Source organism: Diadema setosum, chromosome 12 (assembly GCF_964275005.1).
Source record: "Diadema setosum chromosome 12, eeDiaSeto1, whole genome shotgun sequence".
Taxonomy (NCBI): Eukaryota; Metazoa; Echinodermata; class Echinoidea; order Diadematoida; family Diadematidae; genus Diadema; species Diadema setosum.
Window position 1 is genome coordinate 31,246,627 of NC_092696.1, and position 20,867 is coordinate 31,267,493.

The 20,867-nt window shown below is 35.7% G+C and overlaps 2 protein-coding genes across 2 annotated transcripts in view; both read right to left on the bottom strand.

Annotated features, from left to right (window-relative positions):
* Positions 1 to 8,770, bottom strand: part of LOC140235878 (uncharacterized) — a 52,301-nt gene extending 43,531 nt beyond the window's left edge. The window contains exons 1-3 of the mRNA XM_072315872.1: positions 8,681 to 8,770; positions 6,531 to 6,716; positions 4,185 to 4,253 (exon numbers count right to left, since the gene is read on the bottom strand). Coding sequence (XP_072171973.1) covers positions 4,185 to 4,253; positions 6,531 to 6,716; positions 8,681 to 8,770 — 345 coding nt within the window. The remainder of the gene's footprint in view (positions 1 to 4,184; positions 4,254 to 6,530; positions 6,717 to 8,680) is intronic.
* Positions 8,771 to 9,136: 366 nt separating this feature from the next.
* Positions 9,137 to 20,867, bottom strand: part of LOC140235879 (uncharacterized) — a 44,220-nt gene continuing 32,489 nt past the window's right edge. Inside the window, exons 9-10 of the mRNA XM_072315873.1 lie at positions 10,719 to 10,901; positions 9,137 to 9,142 (exon numbers count right to left, since the gene is read on the bottom strand). Of these exons, the coding sequence (XP_072171974.1) occupies positions 9,137 to 9,142; positions 10,719 to 10,901 (189 nt within the window). The remainder of the gene's footprint in view (positions 9,143 to 10,718; positions 10,902 to 20,867) is intronic.

Sequence of the window (20,867 nt, forward strand, 5' to 3'; positions counted from 1 at the left end):
TATATATATGTACATATATAGAACATCTACACCAGTATTCATTTTCTGTGCATTATCAAACAAAGAACGCATTATTAACACTGCAGTAGCGCTAAATTCCAGAAACATCGACGTCCCTGTCATTAGAAACAAATTATCCAAAGCTTTAATCCAACAACGCATAATGACGCAGACTGACAGTATTTTCATCGGAATGGTGTACTGTAACTGCAATACTGATATCACTGATATTGTGTATTCTATTGTTCATGATTGAAGGGGCGCCGAAATTAATTTTGACGATACTCGATGATGCAAGTGGGCGATGAGAGTCGGCTATGACTCGAATTGAATTGAAATATACGTTCACTGATTAAAATGAGTATAAAAGTACGTTCACTTCTCAGGCGCATTGCAAACCCAATCTGACTTTTCGAGCAAGCTGGAATCCAAAATGCACTGCTCGAGTGAGGTCCAAATCTAACTTCACTTGCCGAGCAAGGCTCAAACCCAACTCTATTTCTCGAGCACGGTGCCAACCTGATTTCATTAATCGAGCGAGGCCCAAACTCTATATTAGGTGAGAAAGGTACCAATCCAATATCATTTCTCGATCAGGATGAAAACCCAATTCCACTGGTCATGCAGACAGCACGGTGCACTATATTACTCTCCTGCCTGAGAGTACAGTTCCGTGGATCATGTAGATTTGATTGGGTTCATTCGAGTTGAGTCAAATTCACTGTCTGATTATAGTAATTTTCATCCAGTCACAAAAAAAAATAGTCTAATCCAGAAGCAGGACTAGAAGCTCGTCCTAAAGAAAGCAATATCTATGACATTTCGAAACGCAAAGAGTCTACATTAAAATAATACATAACGAGGAAGAAGACAAAAGGCGATAACATCCTATGAGCTGTAGAATGATAATGAATAGTCCCGTTCCAAGACACATTGTATGCACTTTTCGAGAACTACAAGGGAATATCCTTACAATGAACATTCTTTAATATATACTGTACACCCAATATTCTTGAATTATACAACACCTGTTCTATATGTGACAGTGCACCTCAAAACGAACATAAAGTCGCACCCACTTATGTTGCGTGAGGACTGAAAATAAGTGAAATGGGTCAACCTAGCCGAACTTGACTTTTTTATATTTTCTGAAAGAGCGGGTCTTCTTTTACATTATGCTAAAATTTGGTATCATAAAACGGGCAGGAAAGTGTGTGTGTTTTTTTAGCACGTTATCTCGAACATTTTTTTGCAGAATAGTGTGATTAGGTGTGTCTTTAGAATCCCTTTTTCATTTCTGAAAAACCTTGTCCACGTCTTTCAACTCTAATAACTTTTGAAAGGATAGTGCTACTGCTTTGAAAGTTGGCACTAATTATGGACAGAATGTGTTAATGAGGCATGCTTAATTTCAGTTTAATCTGATAATTCCTTCATTGTTGTTACTCTGGTGGTTTAATTCCTGGTTTTTGTCCCATTCATCGCACAGCCAGCACGGTTTGGTAAAGATTAAGCGCTTGAATAGACATTGTACTTCATAGCCTCTTTTCTCAGTTCAAACTTTTCCTGAGTTTGTGCTTTCTTTCCAATATTTAGATAGGTTAGGAGAGTCCATTTGATTTGAGTTATATATCATTTTAAAGCTTAAAGTCTGCTCTTTCAGAATGTGGTCTTAACTAAAAATTCATGTCTGGCGATTTTTTGTCTGTTTTGAGGTGCAGGGTCACATATACATGCATTATGGGTAGCTCAATTACAAATTCTTCAGCAAAGAATGTAAAACCGTCTAGCCACGAAATGTATCATAATTGGAGTACATGTCAATCAATTGAATCTGATACATTATCCTCTCTATTTTTTGGTATTGTTTATTATTGTTCAGTTACAAAGAAATTTCGATATGACGAAAGAAAACTGCCTGTCCCAAGGACTTCGACCAGCACGTGGATTCCACACTAGCGTGACTAGAATGATATCCCCCCCCCCCCATGTTTCACTATACAGTGTTATACGTCCCGTCCTCCCTTCGTACCGATTATTGCCCCTTCTTGCTGTTGTTTTCAGACTGGAATGTTGCTTCAATGTCTTCCTTCTAGCGTCCTTTCGTTCTGGTCAATGTTCTCATCCTCTTCCTTCCCTCACTACCTTTCTCCGCTTCTTCGCCCCACTCCCTTCCTTCGGTGGCTTGTCTATCAATGTCTACGAACTTTGTGACCCTTTTCTATGACGATTATCTTAGTTAATACATCTCTCCAGCAATGACTTTGTCCTCTGGGTTTGTTATCTTCGTTCTCTTGCATGTGTCCGTCGGCTTTTTTTTTTTCTGGTCCTCTCACGAAGACAACTCCATGAATAGTAACATGCTTCCGTTCCTGTTTGTTTCAGATTCATCCGAAGAATGTGAGATTTCTTGCCAATAAGCATGATAAACCTGGCCGGTTTTGTGGCTGCTGTCGCCTCCTGAGCGGTTTCCGTCACTGATTGAGCTATAATTGAAGCGTGAGAGGAGATTGAATAGAATGGTGAAGTTTTGTCAGATATTTATAGATGACTTTTAAATATTGTTCTGATTCACATAAGGTACCTCGAATACATGAACTCTTATTGTCGGTTTTGCTAGTGTTGATTCGCAACCTGCGTGATATTATCTGTAAAGTTCACTAACTTTGCCTATGAAACTTCACACTGCACATTTTACGCAAATATGCGATATTGCATGTCGTCGCTCAAAACAGCTTACTATTCACTGTTTACACTGCCTATATAATATCTTAAACTGAAGCTAGCAACCTATTTTTGCGCAAATCTGAAAGCACCAAAATAAGAAAGCTAATTCTATTTACATTTTGCGCAGGCAGCAGCGCATGTCGCGAAGATCTTGGAAAGAGATTTTTTTTTTTTTTTTTCAGCAACGACATGCGAGTTGAGGTCAATACATCGTTTTTGGGTAACCCACGTCATTTCCAAAAGTAGGTATTGCTAGATGTGAATGTTTCCAAACCATCATCTTACACAACTGATTGAAATGTTCTATGCCCGTTCTTTTATATTGGTTAACACATCTCTTCCAATTCATACTAAGAATTTACTAGTACTCGGTATTGTTGGAATGGAACAAATTATGTATTATGTCCTTATGTTTACTGATTTTTTTTTTTTCTTCTGGAGTTACTGACATTACGTCGTTAGATATATTGTAGGCCTATGCATCATTGTATACTTTTTTCAGTGTGACGGATATATCAAATGTAAAAGCATAGAACGTAACGTTGATGTATTTTTTTACCATTTTTGTCCATTTTTATCTCATCTTTACTTTTTCTTGTCTTCCTTCATTGATCACAATTACCGTATTGATATAATTATAAAAAGAAATAATTAATTGTACTGGGTTAAGACTGCAAATCGAAATGAATCTACATTTCTGAAATTATCCGGAAAACATGTAAAGTACACTACAAAGATTATACTGTCTGAATCGACTGGGAAAAGTATTCAACTCGTATACAATTAAATATAAACTATTTTTATTTGGCCGACTACCACTTCAGCACGTGTCTGGTAACGCTTTGCAATAATTCACTTTTGAAATCGCCCGTATTTCCTATTTCATGTTCGTACCTATTGTGACTTAAGTTTGAAACATTTTCGAAGTTGCCTCTAAAGGTGTGTCCTGACATGAAAATCTCAATGGGGCATAGAAAGCCACGGGCCAAATCTAGATACTTGTCTTCGTGCAATCTGGCAGACAAATAATGTCAAAAATTAAGTTTTGAATAAAAACGGGCGGACAGCATTTATGATCGACAACAATGCAATATATATATATACATATATATATATATATATATATATATATGTATATATATATATATATATATATATATATATATACATATATTCATTTATTTATTGGACGGGATCTTAAAGACGTATACTAGTGACAAACATAATGTCGAAATCACAGCAAGACACAGCACACAGTCTATACTGAGAAAAATATGGCTATCAGAAATAAAATGCAAGAAACTGTCTCATATAGAGGTTGCTAGATGAAATAGTTTGAAATGTGTGCAGTTTTTAACAGAGCATTTGATTTGACTTTTTTTTTTCTGTTTGTCCAGCTACGCAATGCTAGCTCATCATTACTAATAAGGTATAAGATGAAAACACAATATGAATACCTCTTTGCCTCCTCGATAGTCACTCATCAACTCGCTTAACGGCTCGTAATTGATGCTGATGCGTTCCACCTATAGCATGATGACCAACATGAAAAACGCACATATTCTATATACAATGTATATATAAATATATAATATTATATATATATATATATATATATATATATATATATATATATATATATATATATAACCTAAAATGATAAATGATAAAATGATAAAATGATAAAAACCTATAATGGCAATAGATCTCATGCGCTTTCCTCGCCAGGATAAAGCGTTTTTAGATCTATTGCCATTTTAGGTTTTTATCATATATATATATATATATATATGTGACCCTGCATCATAAAACCAACAAAAAGTCGCCAGACATGGATATTTACTTAAGAGCAGATTCTGAAGAAGCAGACTCTAAGCTTTAAAATAATGTATTACTCAAGTCAAGTGGACTCTCTTAACCTATCTAAATATTGGAAAGAAAGGACCGATTCTGGAAAGAGTGAACTGAGAAAACAGGCTCTGAAGTACATGGTCTATTCAAGCGCTTAATCTTTACCAAGCTGGGCTAGCTGTGGGATGAATGGAACAGAAAACAGGATGTTGGCCATTGGAACAACAGCAATGAAGGGATTATCAGATTAAACTGAAATTGAGTATGCTTCCTTAAAACATTCTGTAGATAAGCAATGCCAACTTTCAACGCAGTAGCATTATTTTTTTCGAAGTTATTGGAGTTGAAAGTGAAGAGTATGGAGAGGGTTTTTGCGAAATGAAAAGAGGGCTCTATGAGAAACACCGAATCACACTATTCCACCAAAAAGTGTTCAAGAAAAACTGATGAAAACACAAGTTCATATCTGTTTTATGATCACAAACTTTCACATAATGTAGAAGAAGACTTGCTCTTTCAGGAAATATGAAAAACTCAAGATTACTTAGATCGACCCATTTTACCTATGTTCAGTCCTCACACAAAATCACTGCTTGCGACTTTTAGTTCGTTTTGTGATGCACGGTCATATATATATATATATATATATATATATGAAGGGTTTGTTTGCAAAACCGATAAGTCCATTTTTGAAGACTTTGAAGTACGATCTCTGTCATAAAGTACAAAATAATACCTTTTAAATGATATATTGGTCACTACATATAAAGGTATATTTTTGAAGTTATGGTCAAAAGAAGCAAAGATTTCCTTATTATTCTCTTTATTTTTTGACCTTTAATCGCAAATATCTCCATTTGGCAAATATGAACTTATCGGTTTTTGCAAACAAACTCTTCATATATATATATATGTATATATATACATATATATATATATATATATATATATATATATATAGAGAGAGAGAGAGAGAGGAAGAAAGAGAGGGAGAGCTTGCTTCGAAAAGGAGCTAAATCCATAATTTTCAATGGATTAAGCGCCTTTTGGAAACAAGCTCTTCATATACCAGATTTTGATGTTCTCTATAAGGAAATCGTTTCATGACAGCATACTGAATATTTTAATTACGTGCTCTTACCAATATATGGAATGACCCATCCACCTTCAATGCAACTGACTGACAAATTGCCCTACATCGACGTAAATAAGCACTGTATCGATCAGTGTTTTAGTGGTAGCTATGATTAAAAGTCATGGGCGTATGTACTCGAGCGGGATTCGAACCCACTACCTCCTGATCTCCGGACAGGAGTCATCTCCACTAGACCAACGAGTTTTCGCTCGACAGCAAGTGTTGGTTCTACTCCTTACAGCATGCAGCGGGTACTTCGTAATTCTTCAAGATACGTACGTTCGAATCCTGCTCGAGTACGAACGCCCATGATTTTCTTTTTTTTTTTCATGGCTACTACTAAAACTCTGATCATTTCGGTGGTTATTTACGACGATGTAGGACAATTTCTCAATCAAATGCATTAATAACCCCTGAGGGAAAAATTTCAAAATGTGAACATCCAACTTCGTTGCAAAGAAGTGCTCATTTTGGTACAATTTCTTTTACAAAACTTTCATTGGTTGTCGATGGTTGGAACGGATTGGGAATACTCATGGTTAAAATGCTAATGTTTGAGACGTTTTCTTTATTTTTTTTTTCAAACTTTGCAACATCTTCAATTCGAATTTGGGAATTATGCGATTGTGTTTCATCTATCATGGGATTGGAGGATTTCGCATATCAATGCCATCGGAATGGCAAAACTGCATGGTGAGAAATATCTCGCTCACGGTAATTGATGCTCCCCACCACCCCCACCCCTCTCCACCCCTCTCCACCCCCCCCCCACCCATTTTGAACAGGACAGTGTTGGATGAGAATGACTGATTCTTACTCTATGGCGTGAAGCCTGGGAGGCAATTGTCGTGAAGAATGACCTTGGCAGGTTCACCCCATTGATACTGGCACGTGTAAGATGAGGCAGACGACACAGAAATTCAGCCAAGTTTGCTGCTGCTGACTCTGAGACCAATTCCCCCTCTGACTTGGTAGACTTGCTAAATATGTCAAGTTTGCTGATCTGTATCAGAAAGAGGAAAAAAATATCAGCCACAAATCGTTTACTCTACCAATCCATTTTTCTTCGTCTGTTTCTGATTCTCTCTCTCTCTTTCTTTCGAAATTTTCTGAGCATTCGTAACGTATCGTACACGTTACTGTGTTACAAAATTAATTAGTTATTGCTCTATGGAAGCAGACAACGAAATGGAATCCACTAAGTTGGGTCTTTGTTACGATCTTCGCGATGGAACACGTCGCAATTATGTTTATCAGTTTATAACATTAACTTACGATAAAAACAAACAAAGAAACACAAATCGCAATGTTAGTATTGAGATACATTATTAAGCAATTTTTATGCGACATGGAATTCTTGCAGCAAGGTAACATTCTCTATGACTATTCGTCAATGACAGCAGCATGAAACAATGTAAAGCCTGGATAGAATAAACCGTTTGACAGATGATTGCAAGGTGCATCATTGTTATTGTATGACTCGACGTCCTCGTAGAGTCATTGGCACCTGAGTAGACTTCGCGTTACGGTATATTGTTTCCGTCTAGAGTCAAATAATGAGTTGTGACTTACGAATTCCAAATTACTGCTCCACCGCCTTGCTTTTTGTGGTCTTTGTCAGGGAGGAAGTAATCACAAATACCTATCACATTTTCGCACACATTTTCGTCCAGTGTCATTCTCGGTTAGAATATCTTTTAGTATCTTACTCTATTCCATTTTATAGTTAATAAAGGATTCATTGTGCCGCATTATAAACTGTAGCATTGTGAAGTCGCACACGTAGGGTGCAGTGTTTGGGATTCCAAGATTTCAATATACAGTGTACTGTACGAGAAACAAAACTCATGATCCCGAGCACCTTATTAAAAAGAGTTTTACCGGTCTATAATATATTGTGATTATTATTTAGGCCTTATACGCTCCTTTAAGACGTGAAATAGGTACAGCCAGTGACGTCGATGGTTGTTTTTAAAACTAATTTGCTGTACGTTTCAAAGCTCCTGACATAAGCTATGTAGTTACATCATATTGGCACAGTGAACTTATATATACACACACACACACACACACACACTCACACATTTTGTGAACGAATGGTACATTGAAAAAACCGAGGTCCGTGTACTCTCGTACGTCAACTGCACGCAAACATTTAGATCACTCAAAAATATCTACCTGTTTATTTATTATAATTATAATGTCATTTATTTATACTTAACAAAACGATTACTTTTCTATTTGACTAAAAGAAAAACACATTTGCTTATTTGAAGCCAACATTAACATAAATCTTTAGTTTTGTTTAGTTCTTTCATTTATTTTAAATGAAATGAAATAAATTTAATTGTATTTGCTAAAGTCTTTGTTTGTTAACCCGACACATGTATGTTTGTCTGTGTGTCTGTGTTTTAGTAACAATATTATCATTTTTCTTCTCCCTTCCTGTTAAAAGAAAAAAAAAAAAACTTCCTGGGTATAGTACAGAGCCACCTGCACAAAGTTATCCCATTAAGGGAGCCCTCACTGACCTCACTTTCAATCTCTCCCTCCCTCCCTCTCCCCCCCCCCCCCCCTGCTTGTGCAATGTTTGTTTCATGGCAAAAATTCCACAATGAAACTTGTCTGAGACAAACATTGTATCATTAGTAAAGAAAAGAATGTGCAAAGCACAACCGGATAGGGAAAAAAAAAACAAAACAACGCATTGCACTAATGTCTTGATTTCCATACTTTTGTCACTGCATGAAAAACGGTACATACCTATTCTTTCGTTTATATATTTAATTTCATAAAGCTGACTTTGGAGGACTGGAGTTACAAATAAAATTATGTCAATATGAAGTAAAATATGATTTATTCGCTATCATTCGCTATTATTTTCATCTATATCGAAAAAAAAAATGCAGTCCTCTCCCAACACTACATCACTCATATCAATTATATTCAAATACTACATGTACATACCTGACATGATGATGCTAAGGTGGCGGCTGTTGAGAGGAAACTATCGGGCAAGTACGGACATTCCAGTCCGAACTTGAAAAGACGTGGCATAGCACACAACCATTGGGCAAAGTCTTCTCCCACCGAGGAGAGCTTTAGGATATCATCATCATCATCATCATCAAGACGTAAGTACAGATCTACAATCTGAAGAAAATAACGGAATCGAAATGTGGAGATAAAAAAGAGAGATTAATGAATGGTGTGAAAATGGCAAGAAGAAATATTTAAACACGCAAAAAAAAAAAGACCATTGCAGAGGTGTTATACACTTTACGATATGTTACAAATTAGTGAACTAATACTCTTCGGAAGCTGACAGCGAAATAGAATCCACTAAGTTGCGTATTTGATACGATGTTCGCAGTGGAACATATCGAAATGATAATAACCATTTCTAGTGTAAATAAGAAGGATTCATAACTTCAAAGAAAAACAAACACACAAACAAACACAAATCACAACGTCTAGTATTGAGTTACAACATTGAGCAATGCTATGCGACATGGAATTCTTGTAGTAAAGATAATATTCTCAATGACTAATTGTTAAAGACAACAGCTTGAAACAATGTAAAGCCTGGATAGAATAAACCGTTTGACAGATGATAGGAAGGCGTATCATTGTTATTGTATGACTCGACGTCCTCGTAGAGTCATAGACACATGAGTAGTCTTCACGTTACGGTATATTGTTTCCGTCTAGATTCAAATAATGAGTTGTGACTTACAAATGCAAATTACTACTCCACCGCCTTGTCTTTTGCGGTCTTTGCCATTAAGGAAGTGATCACAAACACCTATCACATTTTCGTCCAGTGTCATTCTCGGTTAGAATGTTTTTTAGTATCTTTACTCTCTTCCATTTTATCGTAAATGAAGGATTCATTGTGCCGCATTAGCATTGCGAAGTCGCACACGTAGTTTGAGATTCCAAGATTTCAATATATAGTGTACTGTATATGAGAAAAAAAAAACCCTCATGATCCCGAGCATTATTAAAAAGAGTTTTACCGGTCTATAATATATTATGATCATTATTTAGGCCTTGTACGCTCCTTTAAGACGTGAAATAGCTACAGCCAGTGACGTCGTTGGTTGTTTTTAAAACTAATTTGCTGTAAAGATCAAAGCTCCTGACATAATCTATTGTATTTGCATGATATGGGCACAATGAACTTACACACACACACACACACACACATTTTGTGAACGAATGGTACATTGAAACCGAGGTCCTTGCACTCTCGTACATCCACTACATGCAAACATTTAAATAACTCAAAAAATATCTACCTATTTATCTATTATATAAATTATAATGTCATTTATTTATACTTAAGAAAGCGATTACTTTTCTATTTGAAGCCAAAATTAACATGAATCTTTAGTTTTCTTTAGTTCTTTCATTTATTAAGAATGAAATGAAATAAATTGAATTGAATTTGCTTAAGTCTTTGTTTGTTAACCCGACACATGTATGTGTGTCTGTGTTTCGGTAACGATATCATTTTTCTTCTCCCTTCCTAAAAAAAGAAAAAAAAATCCTGGGAATAGTACTCTCTAAAAAAAAAAATCGAGTGAAAAATTCACTCTTAAAAGGGTAAATACAAAAAAGAGTGAATTTCGAGTGAAATTGGAGTGAATTTTGAGTGAAAATGTTCATTTTCACTCATTTTGGAGTGACGTCAGGGATCACTCCAAAATCTTCGAGTGATCCCTGACGTCACTCCAAAATGAGTGAAAATGAGCATGAAAAGCGGTCATGGTCTATTCTTTCGTTTATACATTGAATTTTATAATGTTGACCTTGGAGGACTGGAGTTACAAATAAAATTATGTCAACATCAAGTAAAATAGGATTGATTCGCTAAAGGTGTCACTTTATACACTACCCTACAATACAGACTCTTTTTCATCTATATCTAAAAAAAAAAAGCATTCCTCTCCCAACATTGCATCACTCATATCAATTCTATTCAAATACTACATGTACATACCTGACATGATGATGCTAAGGTGGCGGCTGTTGAGAAGAAACTATCAGGCAAGCAGGGGCACCACAGAACGAGCTTCGAAAGACCTGGCATAGCACACACCCATTGGGCCAAGTCTTTTCCCACCGAGGACTGACTTAGGATATCATCATCAATGCTGCTAAGATTGAAATCCAGATCTTGAATCTGAAGAAAATAACAAAATTGAAATGTGAAACTTAAAAACAGAGATTAATGAAAAGGTGTGAAAATGGGAAAGAGGAATAGTTGAACACGAAGAAAAGAAACCATTGTAGACGTGGATCGAAGACTACCATAGCTATGATGTAACGTGGCACATTTTAAAGCTATATGACATAAGATCAAGCTATATTATCTTTTTCTACTTAATCAACACAGTAATATGATTATTTTACGATAACACTAATAACGACGTTATTTGAAGCAGCAAAATGTACTCCTCCGTTTGTTTCTTTGTTTGTGTTTTATAAATAGGAGTGTACAGAACCAACCAGTTGAGTCAGTGGATGAAAGATGGCTTCGTCATTCCCTACAGTCCGTGATCCTCATACTTAATGGCAGTTAACATCATTTGCTTTTCTTTACCGTTCTTGGTCAGGTTCGGATCAATGCATGTATTGCCAGTCATAACGATCCACATGTACACCGAGTGAATCAAAGTAAAAATGATATTATAAAACATAATGAATAATGGGTGAAATTGTTAAAAAGGTAAGATGTGCGCACACAAAAAAAGGTGGGACAAAACTGAACGAAATAGTCGCAAAGTCTCCTTGAACAGTAACAAGACATGTAACAGGAGTAAAGTCGCGCCATATTTTATGAAGGCAATGAACATTTTGTTGAACATTGTTATTGAACATTATTGTTGCCTAATCAATAGGAATATATTGTTAGCGGACAATTTAACATAATAATGTAGCTATAAAATGCAAGCAGGATGCAACGTACTGTCTGATTTATTACATATCATTATTCGAAGCATCATATTATACCGAATTAACCAGGCTCCCCGACTTTAACTGAAAAAAAAAGTGTGATGCATACAATAGAATGAGAACATCAAAATTGTTTTTCAAGAGACACAAAACTTTCGAGCAAATAGCCAGTGAATTAAAGGAAGAGAACAATAAAGCAACATTTCTAATTTCCTTCCTTCTAATTCATCTACAATGTTTGTCTCCAAATGAAGTAATTCCCACATAATAGCGCCCTCACGCTGTATATTGATCACTTCTGTTTGTCTGTGACTGCAGTAAAACTCGTACAGTGCGCTGCTCCCTAGCAAGCTTCGATCTGGGTTCCTGGTAAATCTAATAAACGATCATTCTTATTAAAGCAGTTCATTATGCCAGGTCAACTTCTTTAAAAAAGTATAATATGTCGATATGGTTGCCTGACGCATCTTGCTACGTAACTTCCGAAAACTCATGCTGTCATGACGACATACAAATCATCTTCCAAGTCTGCTTCCTGAAAAAGAATAATTGTCATTGTGACATAAAATTTATCTTGCTATACAAATGTTTTCATTCATACATTGAATGCCATAATGCTGTGGAGGACTGGAGTTACAAATAATGTCTTGTCAATATCAAGTAAAATAGGATTGATTTGCTAAAGTAGTCATTGCACTACCTTACCATACAGGTTTTTTTTTTTTTCATTTCTTGAAAAAAAATATAAAGTCCTCTCCCAACACTACATGACTCATATCAATTATAGCAAAAAACGACATACCTGGCATGATGCTAAGGTGGCGGCTGTTGAGAAGAAACTATCGAGCAAGTAGGAGTACACCAGAGTGAGCTTCGAGAGACGTGGCATAGCACACACCCATTGGGCAAAGTTTTCTCCCACCGAGGACTGACTTAGGATATCATCATCACTACTACTGCTAAGACTGAAATACAGATCTTCAATCTGAAGAAAATAACGGAAAATGGGAGATTAATGGAATGGTGAGAACATGGGAAGAAGAAATGAATGGACACGAAGAAAAGAGACCATTGTAGAGGTAGGAAGAACACTACTATAATAAATTATGATGTAAAGTGCGGACATTCTAAAGCTATAGACATTAAGATCAAGCTTTATATTTTTTTACTTAATCAACAAACTGACATGATTGTGTTGCGATAACACTAATAACGACGTTATTGGAAGTATACAGTATAAAGTACTCTCCTTTTATACATATAATAGGAGTGAACAGAACCAATTGAGTCAGTGGATGAAAGATGGCTTCGTCATTCCCTATAGTGTGTGATCCTCATATTTAATAGCAGTTAATATCATTTTCTTTTCTACCGTTCTAGGTCAGGTTCGGACCAATGCATGTATTGTCAGTCATAACGATTCATATGTACACCGAATGAATCAAAGTGAAAATGATATCATAAAACATAATGAATAATGGGTGAAATTGTTAAAAAGATAAGATGACCCGTGTGCACTAAAAAAGGCGGTACAAAACTGGACGAAATAGTGGCAAAGTCTCCTTGAACAGTATAAAAGACATGTAAGAGGAGTAAAGTCGCGCCATATTTTATGAAGGCAATCTCCAAAGTAAAGAACATTGTTATTGAACATTATTGTTGCCTAATCAAGAGCAATATATTTGAAGAGTTGGTTTGCAAGAACGGATAAGTCCATTTTTGAAGATTTTGAAGTACGGTCTCTGTCATAAAGTACAAAATAATACTTTTTAAAATGATATATTGGTCATTACATATAAAGGTATATTTTTGAAGTTATGGTCAAAAGAAGCAAAACTTTTCTTATTATTCTCTTTATTTTTCTTGACCTTCAATCACAAATATCTCCATTTGACAAATATAGACTTATAGGTTTTTGCAAACAAACGCTTCATTTTTAGTGGACAATTTAACATTGTAAATGTAGCTATAAAATGCAAGCAGGATGCAAAATACTGTCTGATTTATTGCATATCGTTATTCGAGATATCATATTATACCGTATTAGCCATGCGGGCTCCCCGACTTTAACTGAAAAAAAAGTGTGATGCATACAATAGAATGAGAAAATCAAAATTGTTTTGCAAGAAAAAACAAAACTTTCAAGCAAATAACCAGTGCATCAAAGGAAGAGAACAATAAAGCAACATTTCTGATTTCCTTCCTTCTACTACATCTACATTTTGTACAATGTTTGTCTCCACATGAAGTAACTCCCACAGGATAGCGCCCTCACGCTGTATATTGATCACTTCTGTCTGTCTGTGACTGCAGTCAAACTCGTACAGTGCGCTGCTCCCTGGCAAGCTTCGATCTGGGTGCCTGGTATATAAATCTAATCAATATCATTGTATACAAGCAGTTCATCATGCCATGTTAACTTCTTTAAAAAAAAAAAGTATGTTATGTCGATATGGCTGCCTGACGTATCTTGCTAAATGTGACTTCCGAAAACTCATGCTGTCGTGATGACATACAAATCATCTTCCAAGTCTGCTTCCTGAAAAAGAATAATTGTCATGGTGACATAAAATGTATCTTGCAGTACAAAAGTCGTTTTTAAATGTATGCAAACGTGTATACCTGCAGAGACGATTACACTCGTTTAACAAGTACCCTTCACAAAATGTGAATGTCGTCTGTACATGAATTATACAGTCAATTCGACCTCACGAGATAGTATATGTCGTTATGGCGAGATGAATTATCTTGCTGAATATGATATGTAGTTACAGATGCAGTCAAATCCGTCTACAGGGGCCATCCAAGGGAAACAACAAAAGTGGCCGCTATAAACAGGTCTGTGGCCATTTTTAATATCAACACTTGCATTGTATTATAGCATAAGATACCGCGTGTTATTAAAACCAAAACCACAAGCAAATTAGTTTGCATGTGCAGCTATTATATGGATTGTCTGTGTGTGTGTGTGTGTACAATTTGCTTCATTGTATTGTTTTCTGGTTGTTGTTGTTGTTGTTGTTGTTGTTGTTTTTGTTTTTTTTTTTTTTTTGGGGGGGGGGGTTTGGCCTATTTCTGTTCTTTTGATTTCTAAAACAACATTTCGGGCCTGAGAAACCGCACTGGATCGTGCCGATTTACATGAATGGGGTTCACGAATGAATGTGAGGGATTGACGATGTGCGAAACTGACATAAGCAACACACAATACCCAGACAAGTGACCTATTTATTCAAAGGTATCTTAATCTTGTTCAAATTCTACGATGTTTTTAGGAGCTGTATCTTTGTCCTTGTAGCCTTTGTTTAGAGCGACATTACTAGAGCCTAGTTCTAGTCAAACGTGTCAAATTAGCGGTATTCAAAAGACGGCTTTTCACGGCAGAGAGCTGCATTAATTTTGTCAATCATGTCTGTGTGGTTGTGACTGAGATAGGACTCGGTAGAATGTACGCAATGAAAAAGAGAGCCAACGTATATCCATGGCTGACTCAACGGCTCAGCCATTTGTTTTTTATTTTTATTTTTTATTTTTTTGGTCATTGGCCGCGTTAGGCAGGTGACCGCGTTATAAAGGCTTTGATAAAGAAATTTCGTGCGGGGGATTTTTCAGTGGCCGCTAAGACAGGTTTGACTGTAGTTAATTACAACTTAAAATGCCATTTTACTTGATTGCGAGATACTTAACCTGCAAATGACTATCAAAACAAGAGATTAGAAATACTAAGAATAAAAGCTATCACACTTGTATCGACCTTTGCATAAAGACGCTTACTTACTTGTAACTTGCTCTTCTTTTGCATAATTGAAAAACGTGTGGAGCATCGACGATGTATGTTACGATGAGATTTAACCAAAAAAAAAAAAAAAATGTTTTTCCCCGCTCTCATCTTTTTTTTTTGTGTTATGGTATCGAGTTGCTGTCGACAGTGTTGGTTGTTCTCTAAAAATGAGGTTTTTTACATTGATATCCCAAGAGCATCAATTTTTCCAAATTTGATTTTGCAGTCAGAGAATCCGCTGAACGTATCCGTTGTTATTTCTTTTTTTCCTGATATTACATGTTCTTATAACGATAACGCTACCATGTAAACGCACAAGCTATCGTTCCTAAAGCATCAGAAAAGAGCGCATATAAACTGTTTTTTTTTTCAAACACTTCACATCTTGCACAATGCATCACCGCAATTTGTCCCCTCATTCTTCTCTTTCTTTCTCTTTATCGCCACTCAGTAAGTTGTAATTTAAATGTTATATTCTTTATGTTGTATTCTACATAGACAATAATTTCTGAGGCTATTGTCCTCGTCAAGCGTTTGCTTATGATAATGGTCTCCTGAATTCTGTGCATCAAGAATAATTTTATAATTTGTTTTTGAGCAATAAATATACTGTAACGTATGTTTGCATAAATGTATGCACCAATAGTTTGTTTAGTTCTATGTTGCATTGTGTCCGGGGAAAAAGTAAAATATTTGAATTAGTCATTTGTTTTAACTGTAAGATTCAAATTACACTTTACTCAATTAGTTTGTTCAATTGACTTTGTATTTTATTAATATATGACAAAGAAATTTAGAAATAAAATCAATCAATCAACCCCATTCAGTGGAAAATGACCATTCTCATCCCTTTATTCAAGTCAGGTGATAAATCTTGTCCTACAAATTATCGCCCCATTGCGATTTTACCCTGTGTTTCAAAAGATCTTGAAAATATAGTACAAAAGCAGCTTACAAGTTATTTAAAAACAAACTATCTGCTATCTACAGCACAGTCAGGCTTTCGAGAGAAACATTCTACCACCACTGCTTTGCTAAAAGTCACGGATGACGTTTTGCTCGCCATCGACAGAGGTCTTTACACAGGGTCAATCTTCATTGATTTGAAGAAAGCGTTCGATACGGTGGATCCTTTCATTATGTTGCAAAAGCTAAAGCGAATGGGGTTTTTCTGACGCTTGTCTTGATTGGTTTAGAAGCTATTTAACAAATCGAAAACTCGGAACATTTTTAAATTCTTCTATGTCAATTTTTTTTTTCAGATATACTCCATGGTGACCCACAGTGCTCTATCCTCGGGCCAGTTCTATTTGTGATTTATGTTAATGACATTGTCAGTCAAGTAAAGAATTGTTGCATTCACTTGTCACATAATGACCCTATCCATATTGAAAACGTTCTAAACAACAATCTTACAAGAATATTATGATTGGATGTGCGTTAATAAACTTAGTCTAAATCTCCGAAAGACTGAGTGTTTTTGTTATTGGTTCTCGCTCTTTATTATCACGCCGCAATGCCCTTCGCATAAAGTTATGCAGGCAGGCGATCAAACACAAACAAAGAGTTAAGTACCTTGGAGTTACACTTGACCAGCAATTAAAGTGGGATGTTCACATCAATACATTACTTGGTAAAGCTGGTAAACTTGTAAAATATTTTAGCCGACTTCGTCATATTGTTAATGATACATGCTTAAAACTCTCATATAATTCTCTTATACTCCCTCTGTTTGATTATGCCCATTTAATTTATGACTTGGCCTCGCTGAAATTATACTTCGCAAATAGAAAAGTTACAAAATAGGGCGGGTAGGATAATTCTTGGGATAAATCCATATAAGCATGTATCAAATCATGAAATCCATCGAATTCTAGACTGGGATCTTTTAAACGTAAGGCGCAAAAAGCATTTAAATTCCATGGTTTCCAAATGTCTCCATGCTTACAGTGCCCCATATCTTAAAGAATCATTTAACTTTATGTCCCGAAATTACTCTCTCCGCTCAAATGGTACCCTTTCATTGCCAAAACTCGGGACCGAATATTGTCGGAGAATGTCTTCGTACAGAGGTGCTTTCAGTTATAATGAATTACCTTCAGAGCCCAAGGGCTGTTTGAGTGTAACCAGTTTTAATAAAATGATTAATGTTATTCCGAAATACCTTTGATTTAAATGTGGCATAACATAAAATGTACCTGTAATTTGTATTCCCTTTTCATAATGTTCATATTTAGATAAATATCAAGCTTACAAAATAGGGTGGGAGGTTGGGGAGGTACTTAGGCCTAATTCTTGCTCCCTTCTTTTTAGAAATTGTTGTAAAGTTATACTAATGTTTGTTGTTTGATTTGGGGTTTTTCTTTTTCACATTCAATGTTTTCTATTCCATTTATAAGTTACTCTGTTCCTGGACCCCTCGGTAGAACAGCTGTATCGTGTAGGCACAGCTGAGTAGGGCAATCGAGCCGTATTTTAAAAAATCATTCTGTTGACTATACGATTGTTGTTTTGTTGTTGTTTTTATACAGAAAATAAATGGATAAAAAACAAAAACAAAAACAAATGATAAAAGGTGATTGCTTTTATTTTTTTTTTTGGATCAAAGTCCCCCATACAAAAGTCATTTTTATTACTATTTGCCAAATGACTTAGTTCCAAAACGGACACTTTGTGCATATTGTCTTATCCCTGGATTGCCATATAAACGCCCATTGGTTTAATATTGGCTTTATCGTTCGCCATTAACGTCAGGCTTTGAACTCTGCCTTTCATTTGGGGTAAGTGGGGGTGGGGGAATTATTTTTCACTCATTCACTTCTACACGGACACAGTGGCGAGGCTAGGATTTAGTTTCCATTTCGACAAGAGGTATTTACCCATGCATGATTGCCGCAAGAAATACTTACTGCACGTCATAATCCATTCGGTTTCTGACATGACTTCCCATTGTAGTAGAACATCCATTGTCGTAATCATGATAGTAAAGAATCGCCTATATAACTAGACCCGGAATTTGTCAAGACTGACAAATTAGGTAATCCGATCTTTTGAAAATCAATGATTTGAGTTTTGATCCCAATATAGGCATGACTATACAGGTTTCATCTGTGTTTAGGGATATTGGCTGTGTGATGTTTGGATACTGATTTTGAAAAGGGAGTCAGGTCTACCATCTATGGTACCAAATTCCGTTCACACTATAACGAAGATACAGAATGAAGTATATTTGAGCATTGAGCCCACTTTGCACAGCCAAGATGGCATCTCAGCAAAAAAGTGGTTATTTTGTGAAATGATTCATGTAACATGGTCTTTGCGTGGGCAAAATATTTGAAAGATACGACATGTATTCACCAAGATACAGGATGAAACATTTATGACCTTTGACCCTAATTTACATACCCAAGGTGGTGTCTGATGAAGTAGTTGTTATTTTATGAAATAATATACGTAACAGTAATTAAACATGTGCAAAATATGGGGGTGATAGGGGCTATTTTTCTTGAGTTATTGCAAAGAAAATTGGAAAAAGAAAGAAATGTGAAAATACATCGAAGATAACCTTTAATTTCAACCACGTTTTTGGACGTGATCCCGACACCGTATGAAAAACAAAGGGAACACGTACGATAGCGCAAAGTCTCAGCTACAACATATAAAAATCTGGGAGAAATTCACTGAAGGGTAAGTGAGCTAGTGTTGAATAAAGACAATCATGTCAATTTTCACATCTAGAAAATTCCCTCCCATAGAGATAACACGTCATGACGAAGATAAAGAAAGAAGTACATATGACCTTTGACCCCGATCTGCACAGACAAGATGGCATCTGAGCAAAAAAATGGTTATTTTGTGAAATGATCCTTGTAACACGGTCGTTACGTGTGCAAAATATGGGAAAGATAAGACATGTATTCACCAAGATACAGGATGAAACATTTATGACCTTTGACCATAATTTACATACCCAAGATGGCGTCTGATAAAGTAGTTGTTATTTTATGAAATAATGTACGTGACATGAAATAAACATGTGCAAAATATGGTTGTGATAGGGTACGTTTTTCTTGAGTTATTGTAAAGAAAGTTGGAAAAAGAAAGAAATATGAAAATACATCGAAGATAGGCTTTGATTTCAACCAAGTTTTTGGACGTGATCCCGATACCGTATGTAACACCTGGTTCGCTCTCTTAGCACAATGTAAATAAATACAATGTACAATTCAACGGTTACGTTTATACGTGTGGATGTTCCTCCTTTTAATGTAGGATTATCATTGGCAGGAGCAACAATATCTCTGACACATAATTCACATGAGGTTCAACGAGAAAGGCATCAATAAATATTCTCCCTAAAATCCTCCGAAGGCTATCCTCAGATAACTATAAACGGTGTCGTTTCGTTGGGAAATATCTGCTACTTGGGATTAACAGCAGAGCGTCCTTCACCAAGCATTAAACAAATCAGGGGGGGGGGGTCGCATCCAAAGAAAGATCCAAATTGCGCGTTATTGTCACTGATGTCTCGCGTGTGGACTATCGATGAGATGAATCCATGAAGAAAACCCTTGAAAGGAGGTACCTTGAAAGGAGGTGCATATACAACATATACAAATGCACTAAATAAAAGATCTAATACATACAGCGTGTTAATGAATAATTTGCTAAACTTCTTAACCAAGTAATTGTTACGTGCACTTATCAATCAAATAAGTTTATACTGACTATACAACAATATTATTCTATCAGCTCAAGGCAATCAAATAAACCATGAGGATTGAATATTGAAATAAAGCTCATCTTTATTAAACATAAAGTTGAACTACATGTATCATCAAAGCCGAACCTAATAAGCATGTGAAGTTGCATTAACACTTTCATGCATTAAATCAAATTTCATCACTCTGAATCATCATTGTTACTGGTGTTATGGGATATATTCTCTTTTTGCACTTATATAACCACATTAATCTGATTATCCATTCAGTTGTGAAATGGCATTATCCTATGAAATAAAAGTGTATGGTATTATGATTTCTACATTTGTCAGTCGTGCCAACCTCAAAATATAATCGCATTTCTTCTTAAAGAACATTACTAAAACAGAAGTATCTAGCTATGACTATTTACTTCAAATGTCACTCACTCTCAATTCTATTCTAATCATTATTATCACACATACCTACTATTGTATCCATCAGAACACTTAAACTACACACTACAGTGTATGGAAAATCCAACACTTGTTCTCCTACTTTATTGTTTCTACACAAGAATAATGCAACAAAACAATTATAATAGAATGGTAGTGGATAGCTACTCTCAGCAGGGAATGATTGATTACAAGGAGATGGTATGACATACGAGTATATTATATACCTATCAAGCCTGCACTGTATTTCACTACCA